General features: G+C 64.0%; 1 protein-coding gene across 1 annotated transcript in view; it reads right to left on the minus strand.

Moving 5' to 3' along the window:
• Positions 1-5,047: 5,047 nt before the first annotated feature.
• HIP1 (huntingtin interacting protein 1) overlaps positions 5,048-14,770 on the minus strand; it is a 59,869-nt gene continuing 50,146 nt past the window's right edge. The window contains exons 12-31 of the mRNA XM_088529957.1: positions 13,999-14,096; positions 13,274-13,346; positions 12,559-12,742; positions 12,363-12,451; positions 12,128-12,244; positions 11,822-11,923; positions 10,775-10,969; positions 10,333-10,480; positions 10,160-10,246; positions 9,830-9,937; positions 9,616-9,752; positions 9,329-9,439; positions 9,097-9,155; positions 8,717-8,810; positions 8,132-8,232; positions 7,845-7,950; positions 6,760-6,883; positions 6,473-6,534; positions 5,790-5,901; positions 5,048-5,262 (exon numbers count right to left, since the gene is read on the minus strand). Of these exons, the coding sequence (XP_088386083.1) occupies positions 5,252-5,262; positions 5,790-5,901; positions 6,473-6,534; positions 6,760-6,883; positions 7,845-7,950; positions 8,132-8,232; positions 8,717-8,810; positions 9,097-9,155; positions 9,329-9,439; positions 9,616-9,752; positions 9,830-9,937; positions 10,160-10,246; positions 10,333-10,480; positions 10,775-10,969; positions 11,822-11,923; positions 12,128-12,244; positions 12,363-12,451; positions 12,559-12,742; positions 13,274-13,346; positions 13,999-14,096 (2,118 nt within the window). The 3' untranslated portion in view covers positions 5,048-5,251. The remainder of the gene's footprint in view (positions 5,263-5,789; positions 5,902-6,472; positions 6,535-6,759; positions 6,884-7,844; positions 7,951-8,131; positions 8,233-8,716; positions 8,811-9,096; positions 9,156-9,328; positions 9,440-9,615; positions 9,753-9,829; positions 9,938-10,159; positions 10,247-10,332; positions 10,481-10,774; positions 10,970-11,821; positions 11,924-12,127; positions 12,245-12,362; positions 12,452-12,558; positions 12,743-13,273; positions 13,347-13,998; positions 14,097-14,770) is intronic.

Here is a 14,770-nt window from a genome sequence, read left to right on the forward strand (position 1 = left end):
ACGGGGACCCCTCAGGTTAGAGACACCCCGGGGGCAGGGCCCCCTCCTCCTGCTGCCCCCATGCCCAGCGTGAAGGGGGGAAAGGGCTCCCCGAGGCAGCCCCTTCCGTAGCTTGTGACCGCGCAATCCCTCCCATGGCAACAGAGCAACGGGAAGGGGATTAGGGGGTCACCGAGGGGCCGGGGTGACGCTCTCTGCCCGGGCGCGGAGAACCCGGGGGCAGGCCCGGCTCGCGGCTCCCCCCCAGGCCGCCCAATCCCGCCGCTGCCGGGGAGGCTCCGGCGGGGCCCGCGGGCTCCCCCCGCTCCCTACTCACGCGGGAGGCCGCGCGGGGCCGGCGGGCGCCGGGGCGATCCTCACGGTGACGGCGCCGCGCGGCGGCAGGGCGCTCCGGCGCGCGCCGCCCGCCCAGCACACGGCGGGCAGGGCGCCCAGCGCCGCGTAGCGGGGCTGCTGCAGCGGGTAGCGGCGGCGCGGCGCCTGCGCGGGGCTCCGCGGGGCGGCCGCGGGGACCCTGCGGAGACAGCGGCGTGAGCGGGGCGGCCGCGCCGGGCCCCGCGCCCCGCGCCGCCTCCCGCCCGCACGTGGCCGCGCGGCGCCCTTACCGCAGCGCGAGGCGGCGCGGCGGGGCCCGCGCGGGCCGGCCCGAGGAGGCGACGGCGGCGGCGGCGGCGGGCGGGCCCCCGTTGGCGGCCGCCTTGGCGGGCGGGCGCGGCGCGGGCCGCAGCGCGCACCAGGCGCCCGCCGCGCCCAGCGCCGCCGCGCCCACGAGCGCGCCCCGCAGCACGAGGCACGCGAGCGCCAGCACGGCCAGCGCCGCCGCCGCCGCCAGCGCCGCCGCGCCCCGCCGGGCTCCGCGCGGCGCCGGGCCCGGGCCCCGCCGCCAGCCCGGCCCGCCCCCCGCCATCGCGCCGCGCCGCTCCGCGCCGAGCCCGGCCCGGCATGCACTGCGCGCGGCGCGGCGCGCGGGGGCGGCGCCAACGGGCGCCGGGGGCGGGGCCACGGGGGGCGGGGCCACGGGGGGGGGCGGGGCCTCTGTCCCTTTGCGCGCCCCGCCCCCCCTCGTGTCCCTTCTGCCCCCTCCTCTCCCCCCGCCTCCCTCGTGTCCCCTCTGCCCCCCGGTGTCCCCTCTGCCTCCCCCGTCCCCGCCATGTCCCGCGTGTCCCCTCAGCCCCTCCATGTCCCTTCTGCCGCCCGTGTGCCCTCTGCCCCCGTGTCCCCTCCCCCCGTGTCCCCTCTTGCCCCTTCGTGTCCGTTCTGTCCCCTCTTCCCCCTTCGTGTCTCCTCCCCAACCCTGTGACCCCATCCTGACCCTGGCATCTTCCTCTGCCTCCTGTCTCTGTGTCCCCCCCACCGTCCCTGGCCATGGGCGAGCCCATGCTGTGGGGTCTGTGGGGGACATGTCATGCCTGCGGGGCACAGGGTGACAGTGGGGATAGTCATGGCTAGGGGGGGACAGGTCCTGGCTGTAGGGACAGATCATGGCTGTGAGAGATGGGTTGTGGCTGTGGTGGACAGTGGCCACAGAGATTGCGGAAGGGCTGGGGATGTGAAGGCCGTAGCGGGGGGACAGCCCATGGCGGTGGGGACAGGCTGTGGCAGCAGGGATAGGCCATGGAGGCAAGGGATGGGTCGTGGCGGTTGGGGACAGCTTGAGGTTATGGGAGCAGGACTAACCATTGAGAACAGACTGCGGCTGTGGAGCACAGGTGACCATGGGGGGATAGACCGTGGTGGTGGCACGACAGCAACCTGTGGGGACAATCGTGGCAGTGGGCCCAGGGGGAGCAGGAAGGGTCATTGTGGTGCTGGGGTGACGGCCATGGTCTCTGCCCAGCCCCACTATGGGGGTCCAGGGTCTCCTGGCACCACAAGGGGAGTTGCTGCCTGCTGCTCGACTGGTCCTACCATGCCCTGGGTCTCTGCATGGGAGCATCTGCTGGCTGTGCCTTCAGGACCACCCTGGGGCCACCATGGCCTGCGGCAGTGCCCGTTGAGCAGTGCCGGACCCTGTTCTCCCCTCAAGCTCCTGCACATAGTTGATTTCCCAATTTTTTTTTCCCCTCTCCGGTCCAAAGGTGACCCCATGGCCTTGGCAGGGCTGAGAGCACCTAGTGCTCCTAGAGGCCTTGGGAACAGATGAGGAGTGTGAAGTCCTCTCGCAGCAGCAAGGCAGTTTCCTCCAAGCTGATGCTCTGGTTTTGGCCATCCTGAGCCAGAGCCACAGGCAGCAGGACTGAGCTCCCCCGCCACGAGCTCTCTGGATAGACCCAACATCGCTGCCCCACGGAGCAGCAGGGCTGGCTCTGCACGGGACACCATGACCCTGCAGCTCCAACCCACCCGCAACCTGCCCGGGAATGACTGGAGGGTTGGACAGAGCTGAGGGTGTTCCTTGGACACGAGCAGGGAAAAGCTCCTGTCCCTCTCCAAGGAAAGTGCCGCCTTCTTCCTAACAACTAGACATGCTATGGGAAGGTCACTTGTACAGGATGCTGCACACACTGGGGACAGAGCCAGCTGGAGGGGGACAGCTCCTCCATGGGGGACATGGGGTTGTCACCACTGGAATGCTACCCAGGTCACATCTTCCAGAGTTACCTTCTCTGTGCTGAGCACACACGATGGGTGCAGACACAACCATGGAGCACCCAATGGCTCACGCAGGGAACGGCTCGGTGCTGCTGCCTTAGCAAGCGTCAGCACAGCTGCCAACCTCCAAGAACCACCCAAAGGCACCACAGCTGGGCTGAAGTCTTTATTTAAAAATTGAAAACACACAACATATTATACAATGAACAGAAAAAAAAAAAAAAAAAGAACAACCTGCCTTGAAAACCAGCCTGCCCATCACCCTCCGCGCGCCAGGTGCTGGCTATGAGCTGCCTGGTGCTGCGGGAGCTGCTCGCGCCGAGGTTCCCTCACCCCGACACTGGGGAAAGTTATGAAAAGAAAGAGGAAAAGTCGCCTCCCTTAGAGAGCGCGATGGGGCCGAATCCCTCCCTCCTGCAGCCATCCCGGGAGCCGGCCCAGCTCGGACACAACCTGAGGTAGTTGGGGGTTACCTGCGCAAGCCGGACCCCAGAAACAGGTGGGCGGGGGTGTTCAGGACCACCCAAGTCTCCTCGTGTCCTGCAGCAACGGGATTGGCCGTATTGCTTTGGGAGATGCTGGGAGGCCGGAGCTGAGCCCACGCAGCTCAGGGCTCGGGTGCGCGGTGGGGCGACACGGGGGCTTGGGGGTATCGAGAGGCCAGTGTGAGAAGCCCTGCGTTGCTTCAAGAGGAGGCTGTGGGTCCCCGGCAGGGCTGGAGAGCGGGGCAGGAGGTGCTGCGGAGGCAGCCCGGGCTGGCTGGAGGGTGCGCAGGGTGCCGAGTCCTTCCACCCAGCCCCAGGCAGCAGCAGCAGCCCCGGGGCACTGCGGGTGGCGAATGCGCTGGCCCCGAGGGGACGTGCTGGGATGGCTGCGCATGGGGCAGCCGGGAGGCAGCAACGAGGGCTGGCCCGGCTGGCAGATGCCACCGGGAAGGACGGCACTTGGGTGGCAGCAGTCACTGCCCTGAGCCCGGCACCCCCGCGTGACTGAGGCTCCCAGGTTCCCCCAGGAAGACTCGGACAGGTCGTGCCACCTACTGCCCCCATGTCCAAAAGGGAAAAGGGCCGAATGCCACATGGTTAGCACCCGCTCGGGATCTGCTCCTGCTGCCTCGGCCCCCGGAAGCGGGAGCTTTCCAAAGTCAGCTCAGCACCGGGAAGGGAGAGCCTGGGCCGCACGGAGCTGGATGGATGGGCAGGCGAGCAGGGCTGGGCCGGTCAGGACAAGGACAGCGCTGACACCACTGTCCCCTCTGCAGGACAAAGGCCACCCTGCAGCGAGACGGGCCAGGAGCTGGCAGACACCTCCCGGCCCTCGGCGTCCCCTGCTCCAAGGCACAAATGTTCCCCAGCCCGGGCTCTACACCCGCCCCGGGACCGGCGCACAGCGCCCGGGGTGCTGGGGACGTGAGCGCTGCTGCTCCTCCGTGCACACAAAGTGGCAGCGAGGACAGCGGGGGCCCCCGAGCCCCCCGTGCTGCTGCCCCGCAGCCGTGCCCTGCCGCAGCCGGCGCTTGCGCCGTGGCTCCAGCCGTAGGGAGCTTGGGAGCGGATGTTGCCCAAGCGTGAGCCGAGCACCTGGTAGAGTGGTTTATTGCTGGCATTAACACAGTGATCTGTTGGCGCCAGCCAGCACAGCACGACGCTCCTCGAGGACGCCCTGGCCCCCGCGCCGGGCCAGCCGGCCCAGCGCCTCCGCTCCAACTATTGCTCCCCAGAGGGCACTTTGGGGACAACAGCCCTTCTCCTGCTGCCAACCCCTGTCCCTCCTCCTGGCTGGCTGGTCCCAGCATGGCCACTGCCTCCCAGCACTTGGAGTCATGGGCTGGGCCAGCTAATACAGACTTGCCCCGGCCACTCGTCGGGCCTGCAAGCTCTGCAGGCACTGGCCTTAGTGGAGGCAGTAGTTCCTACTGGCTGGAGTTTAGCATCCCAGGCTGCTGGAGATCACGTGCCACGTGGGAATGAACTCCCGGCCCCGCGGGCACACAGGATTCGGGCTCTCGCAGCAGCCGAAGGCACGCGCGGTGCCCCCGCCGGCAGGCTCCCGTGCCAGCCGCCCCCGCTGCTGCCAGCAGCCGAGGGCACGGGAGGCTGCACAGGGCCGGGGGAGCCTAGCACCAAGCCCAGGGGTGGCCCAGCGGCACCAGGAGAGCCGAGTCCTGCCCCTGCTGCCTTCCCCTGCCGCTGGGCCCAGGGTCTCCCACGCTGCCCGGGCTCCTGGCGGGGTATTCGCGCTGAGCCAGTTAACGCGTTAAGGCTGGAGAAGCGGTGAGAGGCGAAGGAAACCCTAATGCTCTCCAGGCAGCCGGACCTGGGCCAAATAGTTCAGAGAAATCTGTGCAAAAACAAAACTAAAGGGTTAGAGACCACCCCAGAGACCCCCCTAAGCAGCTCTAATAAATACACGTGCAGTTTGCAGCTGGCGTGAGGCAGGGTGGCTGGGGAGCCCTTGCTCCCGACCCGGGGGGCCTCTCCCAGCGGCGACGCAGCTCTCGCTCCTCCGGCGCTGGAGGCAGCTCTCGGGGAACGCGGAGGACATGTGCTTCGGGGCGGATTTTGCACCAGTTTACTGTGAATCTTCGGAAAGGGCTGCTCCAAGCTGGGTCCCAGTCAACCAAAGGGGCATCTGCAGATGGCTGCTTCTGGCACGGGGGCTACTCTGCATCTGCAGAGAGGAGATGGTGAGCGGGTGCGGAGCAGCACAGCCCCTCGAGGCTCCCCCTGGGTCCCTCGGGATTTGCAGTGACGCTCAGGGCAGCAGAGCCTCGGCAGCGTGCGGGGATCTGGAGTCACTGGAGTGCTGGGACTGAGCCACAGCACGGGCAGGAGGAGCCAGAGGAGCAGTGAGGCTCCTGGGAGAGCTGCGGATTGGGTTTCTAACAGCTGTCCATGGGCTCCTGGACTTGCCAGAGGCTCCACAGGGCTTCGGCCACATGTGCTGCCTATTCCCAGGCTCCTAGAGCTGCGCTGGCGAGATCATTGCTGCTAAGAGCCTGTCTTCATTTGCTGCACAGGCCTTGGCAGAGGCACCAGCGCAGGACGGCGCGGCCAGGGCTCCCCGGCTCCTCCCTGAGCCTCCCAGAAGGAGCAGGATGGATGGGAAAAAGCAGATCCAGCCCTTCAACCTGCTCAGACTGGCACACAGGCAGCAGACTACCCGCGGTGCCGCCTTCCTGCCCACGGGACACTCACCGTCCTCCTCCCAGCCCTCCGCCACCCCTGCCAGCTCGTAGTGCTTCTTGCGGAGCTCCCCCAGCTTCTGCCGCTCCTTCTGCAGCTGGTTCTCCAGCTCCAGCACACGCACCTGGAGGACAAAACACACTCTGCTACTGCCCTGCTGTGTGCCAGGTTGGTGGCCACTGCCAACGACGCAGCTGGCTCGGCCACCCGCGCGCTCCGGAGTTCCTGCTGCAATCCAGCCCTCCCAAATTCGCTGTGCCTGTGCCCAAGGATGTGCCAGGCTGAGCACTTTCTTCTTACACCTGCAGCCTTCCTCATGTTAAACCCAGAGTTTCCCCTCAATGCCCAGCCAATTTATGCTGTAACGGCAGATGGTGCTAGAGAAGGGATGAATAGAAATATACAAGGCCAAGTGCTATCCGAGCAAGAAGGGGAGGGAAATGCATGGGGATCCTGCAAGGAAGGGACAAGAAATGAGCTGTCAGGGCTGCCTGGAGCTACGTGGAGGCAGCAGGACAGGGAAGGCACAGAGAGAGACCAGAAGTGAGCTGGGCTATTGCACTGTAAGGGAAAGAGTGACAGCGTCAGGCCTCAGCCCTCATGTTACATCTCACTGCCACAGTCTGTCTGGGGACTCTCTCAACAGCCAGAAACAACAGGAGCTGGACATCCAAAAGCAAAGAGAAACCTCCTACCTGAGAGTCCATTTCTTGACGCTTGATCTGGGTTAGTGTCATGCTGGAGAAGTCCATACTGTCTGCAGGGAAAGAGACATTCCCTCCTCATGAGGCTTGATCCCCAGCTCAGGGTCCCCACCCTGGCACCCAGGCATGGGGCAGAGTCCATGGCCAGCGGGAACGTGGGCAGAGAGGGGCAGGCGCAGGCAAAACCACGTGGCGATGGCCAGGCGAGCACAGCACAAGGAGCAGGGATCTCTGCGCAGGTCCGTGCTCTGGAAGAGGGCTCGTGGCCCCGCGCTTACCTTTCTCCTCGATTTGCGACTTCCCTGACTTGGTGGAGGCCACCACGGCGGCTGTGGCCTGGTTGACGCCCCGAGAGGCTTGCTGGAGCTTGGACAGGTTGGCGCTGTCTTTGTCTGCCTTCACCTGCCAGGGCAGAGAGGAGGGATGAGCTTGCTACCCAGGAGGTGCAATAGCAAGGGAGAGGACCTGCCAAGCCAGCCCACAGCTCTGCTGCACCCTGGCATCACCCTGGTCCTGGCCAGCCCTGCTGGGAGCCCCCAAACCACCGTCAGGAGAGCAGCGCGTTACAGAATGATTGAGGATGGAAGGATGGAAGGGACCCCTGGAGCCATCCTGCTGCAGCCGATAGATGGGGGAGCAGAGAAGTTCAGGGATCAGAACATTTACCCGTGGCTCAGGAGACCTAGCTCAGCCTCCTCCAAAGCAAACGCTTTGCTTCTTTGGGGCACTGGAAACCAGAAAACTGCACTACCACTTTTCACAGGATCACAGAGCAGTTGATGTTGGAAGGGACCTCTGCAGATCATCTAGACCAACCCACCTGCTCAAGCAAGGTCACCTAGAGCCCATTGCATAGGGTGGCGTCCAGGCAGTCTGGAATTATCTCCAGAGAAGGAGACTCCACAGCCTCTCTAGGCAGCCTGTTCCCTGCCTGTCACCCTCACAGACAACAAGTTTCTCCTCAAATTCAGGCAGAGCTTCCCGTGTTTCAGCATGCGGCCGTTGCCTCCGGCCCTGTCGCTGCCACCGCTGAGAAGGGCCCGTCCTGTCCTCCCTCCCTCGCGGTGCTGCTGCCCCCACGAGCTCCCTCTGGGCCGGCTCCTCTCCAGCTGGGCCGGCCCCGCTCCCGCAGCCCCGCGCTGGGCTCTGCCGCAGCCCCGTGTCCCTCCCAGCCCGGGGAGCCCAGTGCGGGACACGGCCCTGCCAGGGCGACCTCCAGGGCTGAGCGGGACAGGATCCCCTCCTCCTCCTGTGGGCAACGTCCTCCTGGGCTCAGCTGCGTCTCCGCTAGGAAGCACTTGTGGAGCTGGTAGCGCTCAAGGGAGCAGCTAAACCATTGAACAGTCACCCCCAGGGCTCCTACCTTGGAGGCTGCCACCAGTTGTGCTGTGCTGGCTGCAATCTCGTGGGAACAAACCATGAGCTCCTCGAATTTCCCTTTCCCTTGCACCACCAGGTCAGCAGCATCGCTACAGGAAGTCAGAGAGAGAAGCTGGGACCCGCTTCGAGCAGGTTCCGCCCAGCCCTGTGTGCACGTGGCCCCTGTTCTTGCCAGGAGCTGCCCATTTCTCGCCCTTCCTCTGCGTGCTGAGACCTCCCTTTGGGGACAACAGGACTCTGACCCCCTCCATCAGCCACAGCAACACTTACACCATGACAGTTGCTCCCCAACCGACAGCCTTGGACGCAGAGATGAGACCCTCTGTCCAGCGGGAATTCTTGGCATAAAACTCCTTGGGGGATGCTGCGCCCTGAAAAGTGGCAGAGTAGAAAGAAACGTGTTCACATGCTGGAGAAAAGGGCACTGTATCCCCAGAGTGTCCCCACCCCAGACATGTGAGCTGGGGCAACAGGGCCTGGGTGCCTGTGGCCTCCCCAAACCCTAAGTGCTCTTAGGCAAACGGAGCACTCTGGAAGGCAGTTTAGGGGGTGTGTGGCAAGCTGGGTAGACCCCCAAATCCTGGATGTCATGGGCTCCCCTGAGCAGTGTGAGGGCTGCAGGGAGGGTGCTCAGAGCCTTCAGGGCATGCAACAAAGGTCAGCAGGCTCCGCAACATGCCAGGCACTGCCAGACAGGAGACCCTGGGGCCCCCGAAGCAGCGGGGCCGCGGGGGCCTGCGCCTCAGACGGGGATGTTGGGCTGGGCGGGCGCCCCGGCGGCTGAGCTGGGCTCCCTGGGCTTCTGGGGTTCTGCCTGGGCTTCTGGCACAGGGCTCGCTTCCCTTCCCTGCTCACCCGTCCGCTCTCCACGATCTCTCGCTGGAGGTCCTTGGAGGTCAGAACCAGCACTTGGATGGCCTGCATGAGATCTGTGCAGGATCCCAGGATCCTGAGAAACAAAATCCATCGAGTCACAAGGAAGCCCATGTGTGTGCAAAATCCCACATCCTGTGCCAGGCTGGGATAAAAGCAAGAGGATCCCAAAGCCTTGGGGTCAATGCTCTCCCGGTCAGTGCCAAGGGCAGTGGGTCCAGCCCTCTAGGAGAGCAGTCCTGGCTGACTTGGCGCCCAGGTTCACTTCTCCAAACCCCAAATCCTTACTCCTTCTCTCTCAGTGTCTACATATAAATCACTGCCTTAAAACTACGACCCACGGGGTCCTGGCCAGCACTCACCTCTCGTTCACTTCCAGTTTGACACCAGTGTCACCAGCCCGGGCTTTGCTCAGCATCTCCTGATAGAGGGGTGGAAAAGTCACATTGAATCATGCGCATGGCCAAGGGCTCCCTCCCATGCCCACAACTGCCAGCAGGACAGTTTGGAGAAGGTGTGTGGCCCTGCACGTGCCCCACGGTGGCTTTCAGATTTTGGGCTTTCACCAGGCAGCAGTGCCCACTGCCAGCTCACCTCGATCCTGGTGGCCGCTGTCTCGATGGCCGCCGAGGTAGCCGCCATCTCCTTGTCCACCAGATCGCCCAGCTCCTCCTGCTTCACATCCAGCCCTTTGGGCCGCAGTGCCTGCGGCCAGGACACAGAGGAGTGTCCGGAGGCGGCAGAGCACCAGCACAACCGCCCCAGCCTGCAACATCCTCATCCTCCTTTCCCCACCCGTCCCATCAGCAGGCCCGCGAGGCCTCCAGCGCCCACGCTGGGGGAAGGCCCACGCGCTGTGAGGCCCGGCTCTGCGCACCCACCTCCCCGATGGCGCGGATGCGGCTGAGGCAGTTCCTCACGGGCGTGCAGTCGGCGCCCTCCAGGCTGTCCGGCTCTCTCAGGGCGCCGAGGTAGCTGATGGCTTCGCTCCCGCACTGCTTGCAGGCCTCCAGCAGACCTGGCCGAGCGCGGGAGAGGCTGAGCGAACCGCGCACGCGCGAGCGCCCAGTGCCCTGCCCGCCCCGCGGCACTCACGGTCAGCGGGCTCCATGGGGGCCGTGTGGGAGGTAGCGCTGCCTTGCAGGATGGTGTCGCTGATGAGGTGGGCGAAGAGGGCCACGCAGGGCAGGAGGCTGCTCATGTCTGCAGGCAGGACAGAGGACACATGGCTCAGTTAAAGCAAATACTGCCCAGCATTCCTGTTCGTTGCTCCTGAACCTCTTTGGCACGTGCTAGGGCTCTGTGCAGAGCACAGGCCTTGGCTCGCAGCCGGGAAGCCCCATGGCCTAGCAGCCTGGCCGGCCGCAGTGGCCTCTTCTGCCCCTCCGGGCCCCGTGCCCGAGCCTGGGGCTGCCCGGCTCTCACCTGTGCGATCAGAAAGGTATTTGCTGTGGGCATCCTGGAGCCTCTCCACGCACTCAGAGGCTGCCAGCGTCCTGGACAGGAGGTAATCTACAGGCACACAAGAGACAGGACTCCAAGTCTCCGGGCATCCCCGTGCACCAGTCGTCTGGATGTCGGAGGAAACCGGGCCTCACCTGCCGAGCTCGTGCAGCTGATGTGAGTAGGGTCCTCAAGGCGGCTGAGGGAGTCCTGCACCATCTGCTCTGCCTCCCGCGCGGTGCCCTGCAGCAGGGCCAACTGCTCCTTGCTGAGACGCTGCTGGAGGGCCTGCTCCACGTCCTCCTGCGGAGCCAGCGCAGGGTCAGGGTCCTTGGTGCCCTATCTGGTTAGTGCAACCCCCCCGACACCCTCCTGCTGTCTCCAACTCCCATTGATTGCCAAAGACTCCAGGCTCCCAGCATGGAGGAAGGCTCTGCATCGCCCTGCTCCAGCCCCAGCGGCTGAGCCTCGTGCCATGGAACTCGGCTCCTTGCACGGCTCCTCTTGGCACGGCTGGAGCAGGAGCAGCTACCAGGACACCCAGCAATGCCAGGATGCCCCAGTGCTGGTGCTTGCCAGCACGCCGTGATGGGGTACCTTGTCTTTCAGCTGAGTCTGCAGCGTCTCCAGCACTTTTTTGCTGCTCTCCTTCTCACTGCTGAGCGTGTCCCGCAGCTGCTGAAGCTCAGCCCTCAGGGCTGCCATCTCCTCACCGTGCTGCTCCGCCGCTTGGCTCAGGCTGTCCCTCTCCTGCTCCAGGCTTGCTATCCTGGTGGTCTGCTCTGCTCCCAGCTGGAAGGATGCAGAACAGGTATCAGAGCTTTGCTGAGGGCACAACAGGGGAGAGACAAACCCCTGCATTTGGGGAACTGTTCATGCTCAAGACCCAGCCCATGCCCTGCTTGGTGTGTCACAGCCCTACACCCGCTGCATTGAGGCACAACCTTGCAGGACCCCATGGCCCTGCGTGGGACCAGCCGAGATTCCTGGACTTGCTATTGTGCTTTTGTTGGCTGACGGCTGTTGTCACCCTGATACATGAGTGCAGCTGGTGTAGATGAAGGGTGCCGGGAGCCTGCTCTGCCCTGAGTGTGTCCTGCTGCAGCCCGTCTGCCCCCGGGGAAGGACAGCTCCTGCCTGCTCCGGACGCACTAGCCTCTATAATGAGCCCGGAAAAAGCCCTGCAGTCCTGCCCAGCGAAGCACCACGTCTTCATGGGCTTCACAGACCCTTTGGCACAGCTATCAGTCCCTAAAGAGACTTGTAGCAGGAGGGACACGGTGTCTGCTAGTTTTACAGCAGGACAGAGCCACCCTGTCTGACTCCTACCTTTCACCACCAGGGTTTGAATCCAGTGATTCCTGCCTTGCTCAAATGAGAGCAAATCTTTTGGCATTTCTGCCAGGCAGGGCAGTTTTATAGCACTGACACGGTGGTGGCAACTGCCTGCTTTCTGCATAGCCCTTGGCTTGGGCTTTCTGGGCAGGGCTGGATGCCCTGAGCCCACTGGAGAGGAACTGGCATGTGCCAAGGCGATCAGAACAGGCTGCCAGTGCCAGGACGGCTGAGAAGGCAGCCGGGCCATGGCAGGGTGATGGGCTCAGCACTGGGCCAGCCCTGGAGGCACAGAGGAAGCGCCCTCACCTGCGTGCTGGACTCCAGCGTGCCCTGAAGGGCCTGCAGCTCCTGCTTGCTGGCTGCCAGCTCCCGCTTCAGCGTTTCCAGGACTTCGGTCTGCTCCTGGGACTGCAGGCAGAACAAAGCGGTCCTGAGCTCGCATCCTGCGCGGGTGCTGTCCCCAGCTTCTAGTTGAGCACCCTCCTAAGCACGACTGTCCCTTGTCCTGTGGTTCCCCAGTCCTCTGCCCTCCTCCCTTGTGCCCGTCCCCACTGTACGCCCCATTCTGGCACCATGTGGTACCTCTGCACTCTTCTCTGGGTCCCAACTCACCTTCCTCTGGGCCTGCTCGCTCACCCGTTGGAAGGAGTCCTCCAGCTCCTTCTTCTCCCGCTCCACGTCACCTTGGGCCTGTCTCGCCACTGTCACCTGCTTCGTGACCTCCGCATTCTGGGAACAGAGCGTTAGAGAGCTCAACAGCTGCCTAACCTGACCTTCCCTGGCCAACACCAGCCTCCCCTCTGTCACCCCGTGGCGGCCACCTGTACACGGCCACGGGCCGACCCACCTTGCGCAGCAGGTCCGCGTGGTTCTGCACCAGCTCGCTGTACTTCTCCTTCAGCTTGGTGTAACGCTGTTCGTTGGCCTGTGCCTTCCCTGCACAGCGAGACACATGCGCGTGTGTGCGTGCAGCGAGGTGAGCACCCAGCGGCAGGTCCCCACCCGGCACCCCGTCCCCGGGGCCTGCGGGGCCCTCTCCTCACGTTCGATCTCCGTCAGGCTCCGCTGCGCTTTCTCCGTGTCCTCCCGCTGCTTCTTGAGCTCCTCCAGCTCGGCGCGCAGGAACTCGCTCTCGTCCAGGGCCTGCTGCTTGAGGTGCCGCTGCTCGGCCAGCTCGGCCTCCAGCTCGCTGATGCGCCCGCGCAGCTGCAGCGCCCGCCGCTCGCTCTGCGGGGACGGCGCGGTGGGCACGCGCCGACAGCTGCCATCCCCCGCTGCCCAGCACGCACCCTGGGCCTCGGGCAGCGTGGCGGGGACAGCCCCAAACACCCCGCTGCATCAGCCACAGTGGGTTAAGCTGGGGCTGGGAGCGGGTCTTATTCCTACACGGCTGCTTCAGCCCTGTCTGCGCTGCCCGCTGTGGCTAGGGGGGTCCCTGTGCCCGTGGCCATGGGGTAGCCGAGACCCAGCACACCTACAGACCCCTGGCACCTACAGGGATTGCTCTCCAAGACCCAAAATCTGGAGCAGCAACAGGCAGGACAGACCCACAGACGTGGTCAAGGCCTAGAATGGCAGCTCGTGGAGGAACAGCAACCCCCAGGGCAATTTGGACACTGCCAATGCCTAAGTGTCCATGACCCCACATGGGCCCCACTCACAGCGTGAGCTTCCAGGCCTCATCCTGCCCCTGTATCTCTGGGGTCCAAGAGCACCACTCCAGCCGCGTTAACACAAACCAGGTGGTCATCAACTCACCTCAGCCTTGAAGTTTTCCAGTTCCTCCTTCAGGGCAGCGATCTCCCTGTAAAGCTGTTCGATCAACCGGTCCCTGGGAAGGAGAGAGACCCAGATGCCCCCTCCGTGCTCCCGCCCACCAGCATGGAGGTGCAGAGACGAGCTGAGAGTAACAGTTCAATGCTGTCATGTCTGTTGGGGACAGCGGAGCCAAGCCCTGTTCCCCAGGGTAGACTGGCTTGAGGACAAGTACTGGAGACTATTGGGATCCTCTTTGCATACAAAAAGCTAATCTTAGAAGGGGGATAGTAATGTGACAGAGGCACATGAATAATGCAGAGCCCTGACAGAAAACAAGGTCCTTCGGACCCTTTTGCTCATGACAGAAGAGCAGGAAACATATGGAGATCCTGTGACTGGTTTGGATCTGGCCACAGGGTCTCCGAGGTGGCCTGATGGTGCCTGCCAGCACGGTGAGCAGGTGCCTTGGAAAGGACATCTCTCCTTTGCCATGAGGGCTGGGAGCATCTACTCCTGCTGTGCCAGCAGAGCTCCTGATCCTCTCCGGACCACTTCTACCACCCCCGGCATTGCAGAGCCGCAGCCTCGGGCTCATGGCTCAAAGGTGCTCTCCAGATAAACTGTCCCCTGGGAAGGAGACCCAGGCCTTGGCATGCAGAACAGCACCTGAGCGTGGTGCCCTGCAGAGAGAGGAGAAGCCACAGAGCTCCGCAGGGAGAACTCACTTGTCATCCTTGTTCATCCCGTTTTGACTGTTGAAGTTGAAAGGATCGTTGCTGAAAGAACTGCCAAAGATGTCATCAAACTTGTTGTCAAACAGACTCTGTGGGGAGAGAAATGCAGAGCCAGTGAGTCACCCCAAACCTCACAAGGAGGGATACATGGAACCCCAGATCCTCCAGCTTCCCCGGCTGGGCCACAAGTCCTCAGCAGGGTGCTGAGCCCTACGGAACCAACCCTTGGCCCTACCTGGCCCTGCCTGCTCCGTGTGTTAGGCTACGGCTGCCAGCAGGGCTGCTGCCTCCTTGTGCTGCCTGGACACCCGGGGCACCTGCTGCAGGGCTGAAATTCCCCAAGGCAGAAACCCAGACCCAGTGTTTAACATGAGACATCTATGGTCTGCTCCCAACCAGCTCGTGGGGAGGGAGGTGCCCTGTGCCACCACACTGCACACAGGCCTCCCTCCAGAAACGCTCAGCACCCTTGTGAGTCTGGTGAAGATCGGCTCTCCCAGCCTCGGCCCTTGGCAAGGAGGCCCAGCACAGGAGTGCAGAGCTTCGGGGCAATGTGGGAAAGCAAAACGCTTATCAACAGTCATCACTGGAGGGCACCAAACTGTTAAGAGAAGGACCGCAGCGCCACTTTGGCCTCCCCAAGTGAAGCAGTGCTCCCAGCAGCCCTGTGGGCACCCTCCCTTTGTGGCCACACAGTGCCAATGGGGACCTCTGCGTGGAGGCTCCTTAATGCCCCTCAACCCGCAGGCTCCAGATCTTCACT

The sequence above is a fragment of the Tinamus guttatus genome, unplaced genomic scaffold (assembly GCF_059628265.1).
Source record: "Tinamus guttatus ecotype Peru unplaced genomic scaffold, ASM5962826v1 Tinamus_guttatus_pri_ptg000356l, whole genome shotgun sequence".
NCBI classification, from domain to species: Eukaryota; Metazoa; Chordata; class Aves; order Tinamiformes; family Tinamidae; genus Tinamus; species Tinamus guttatus.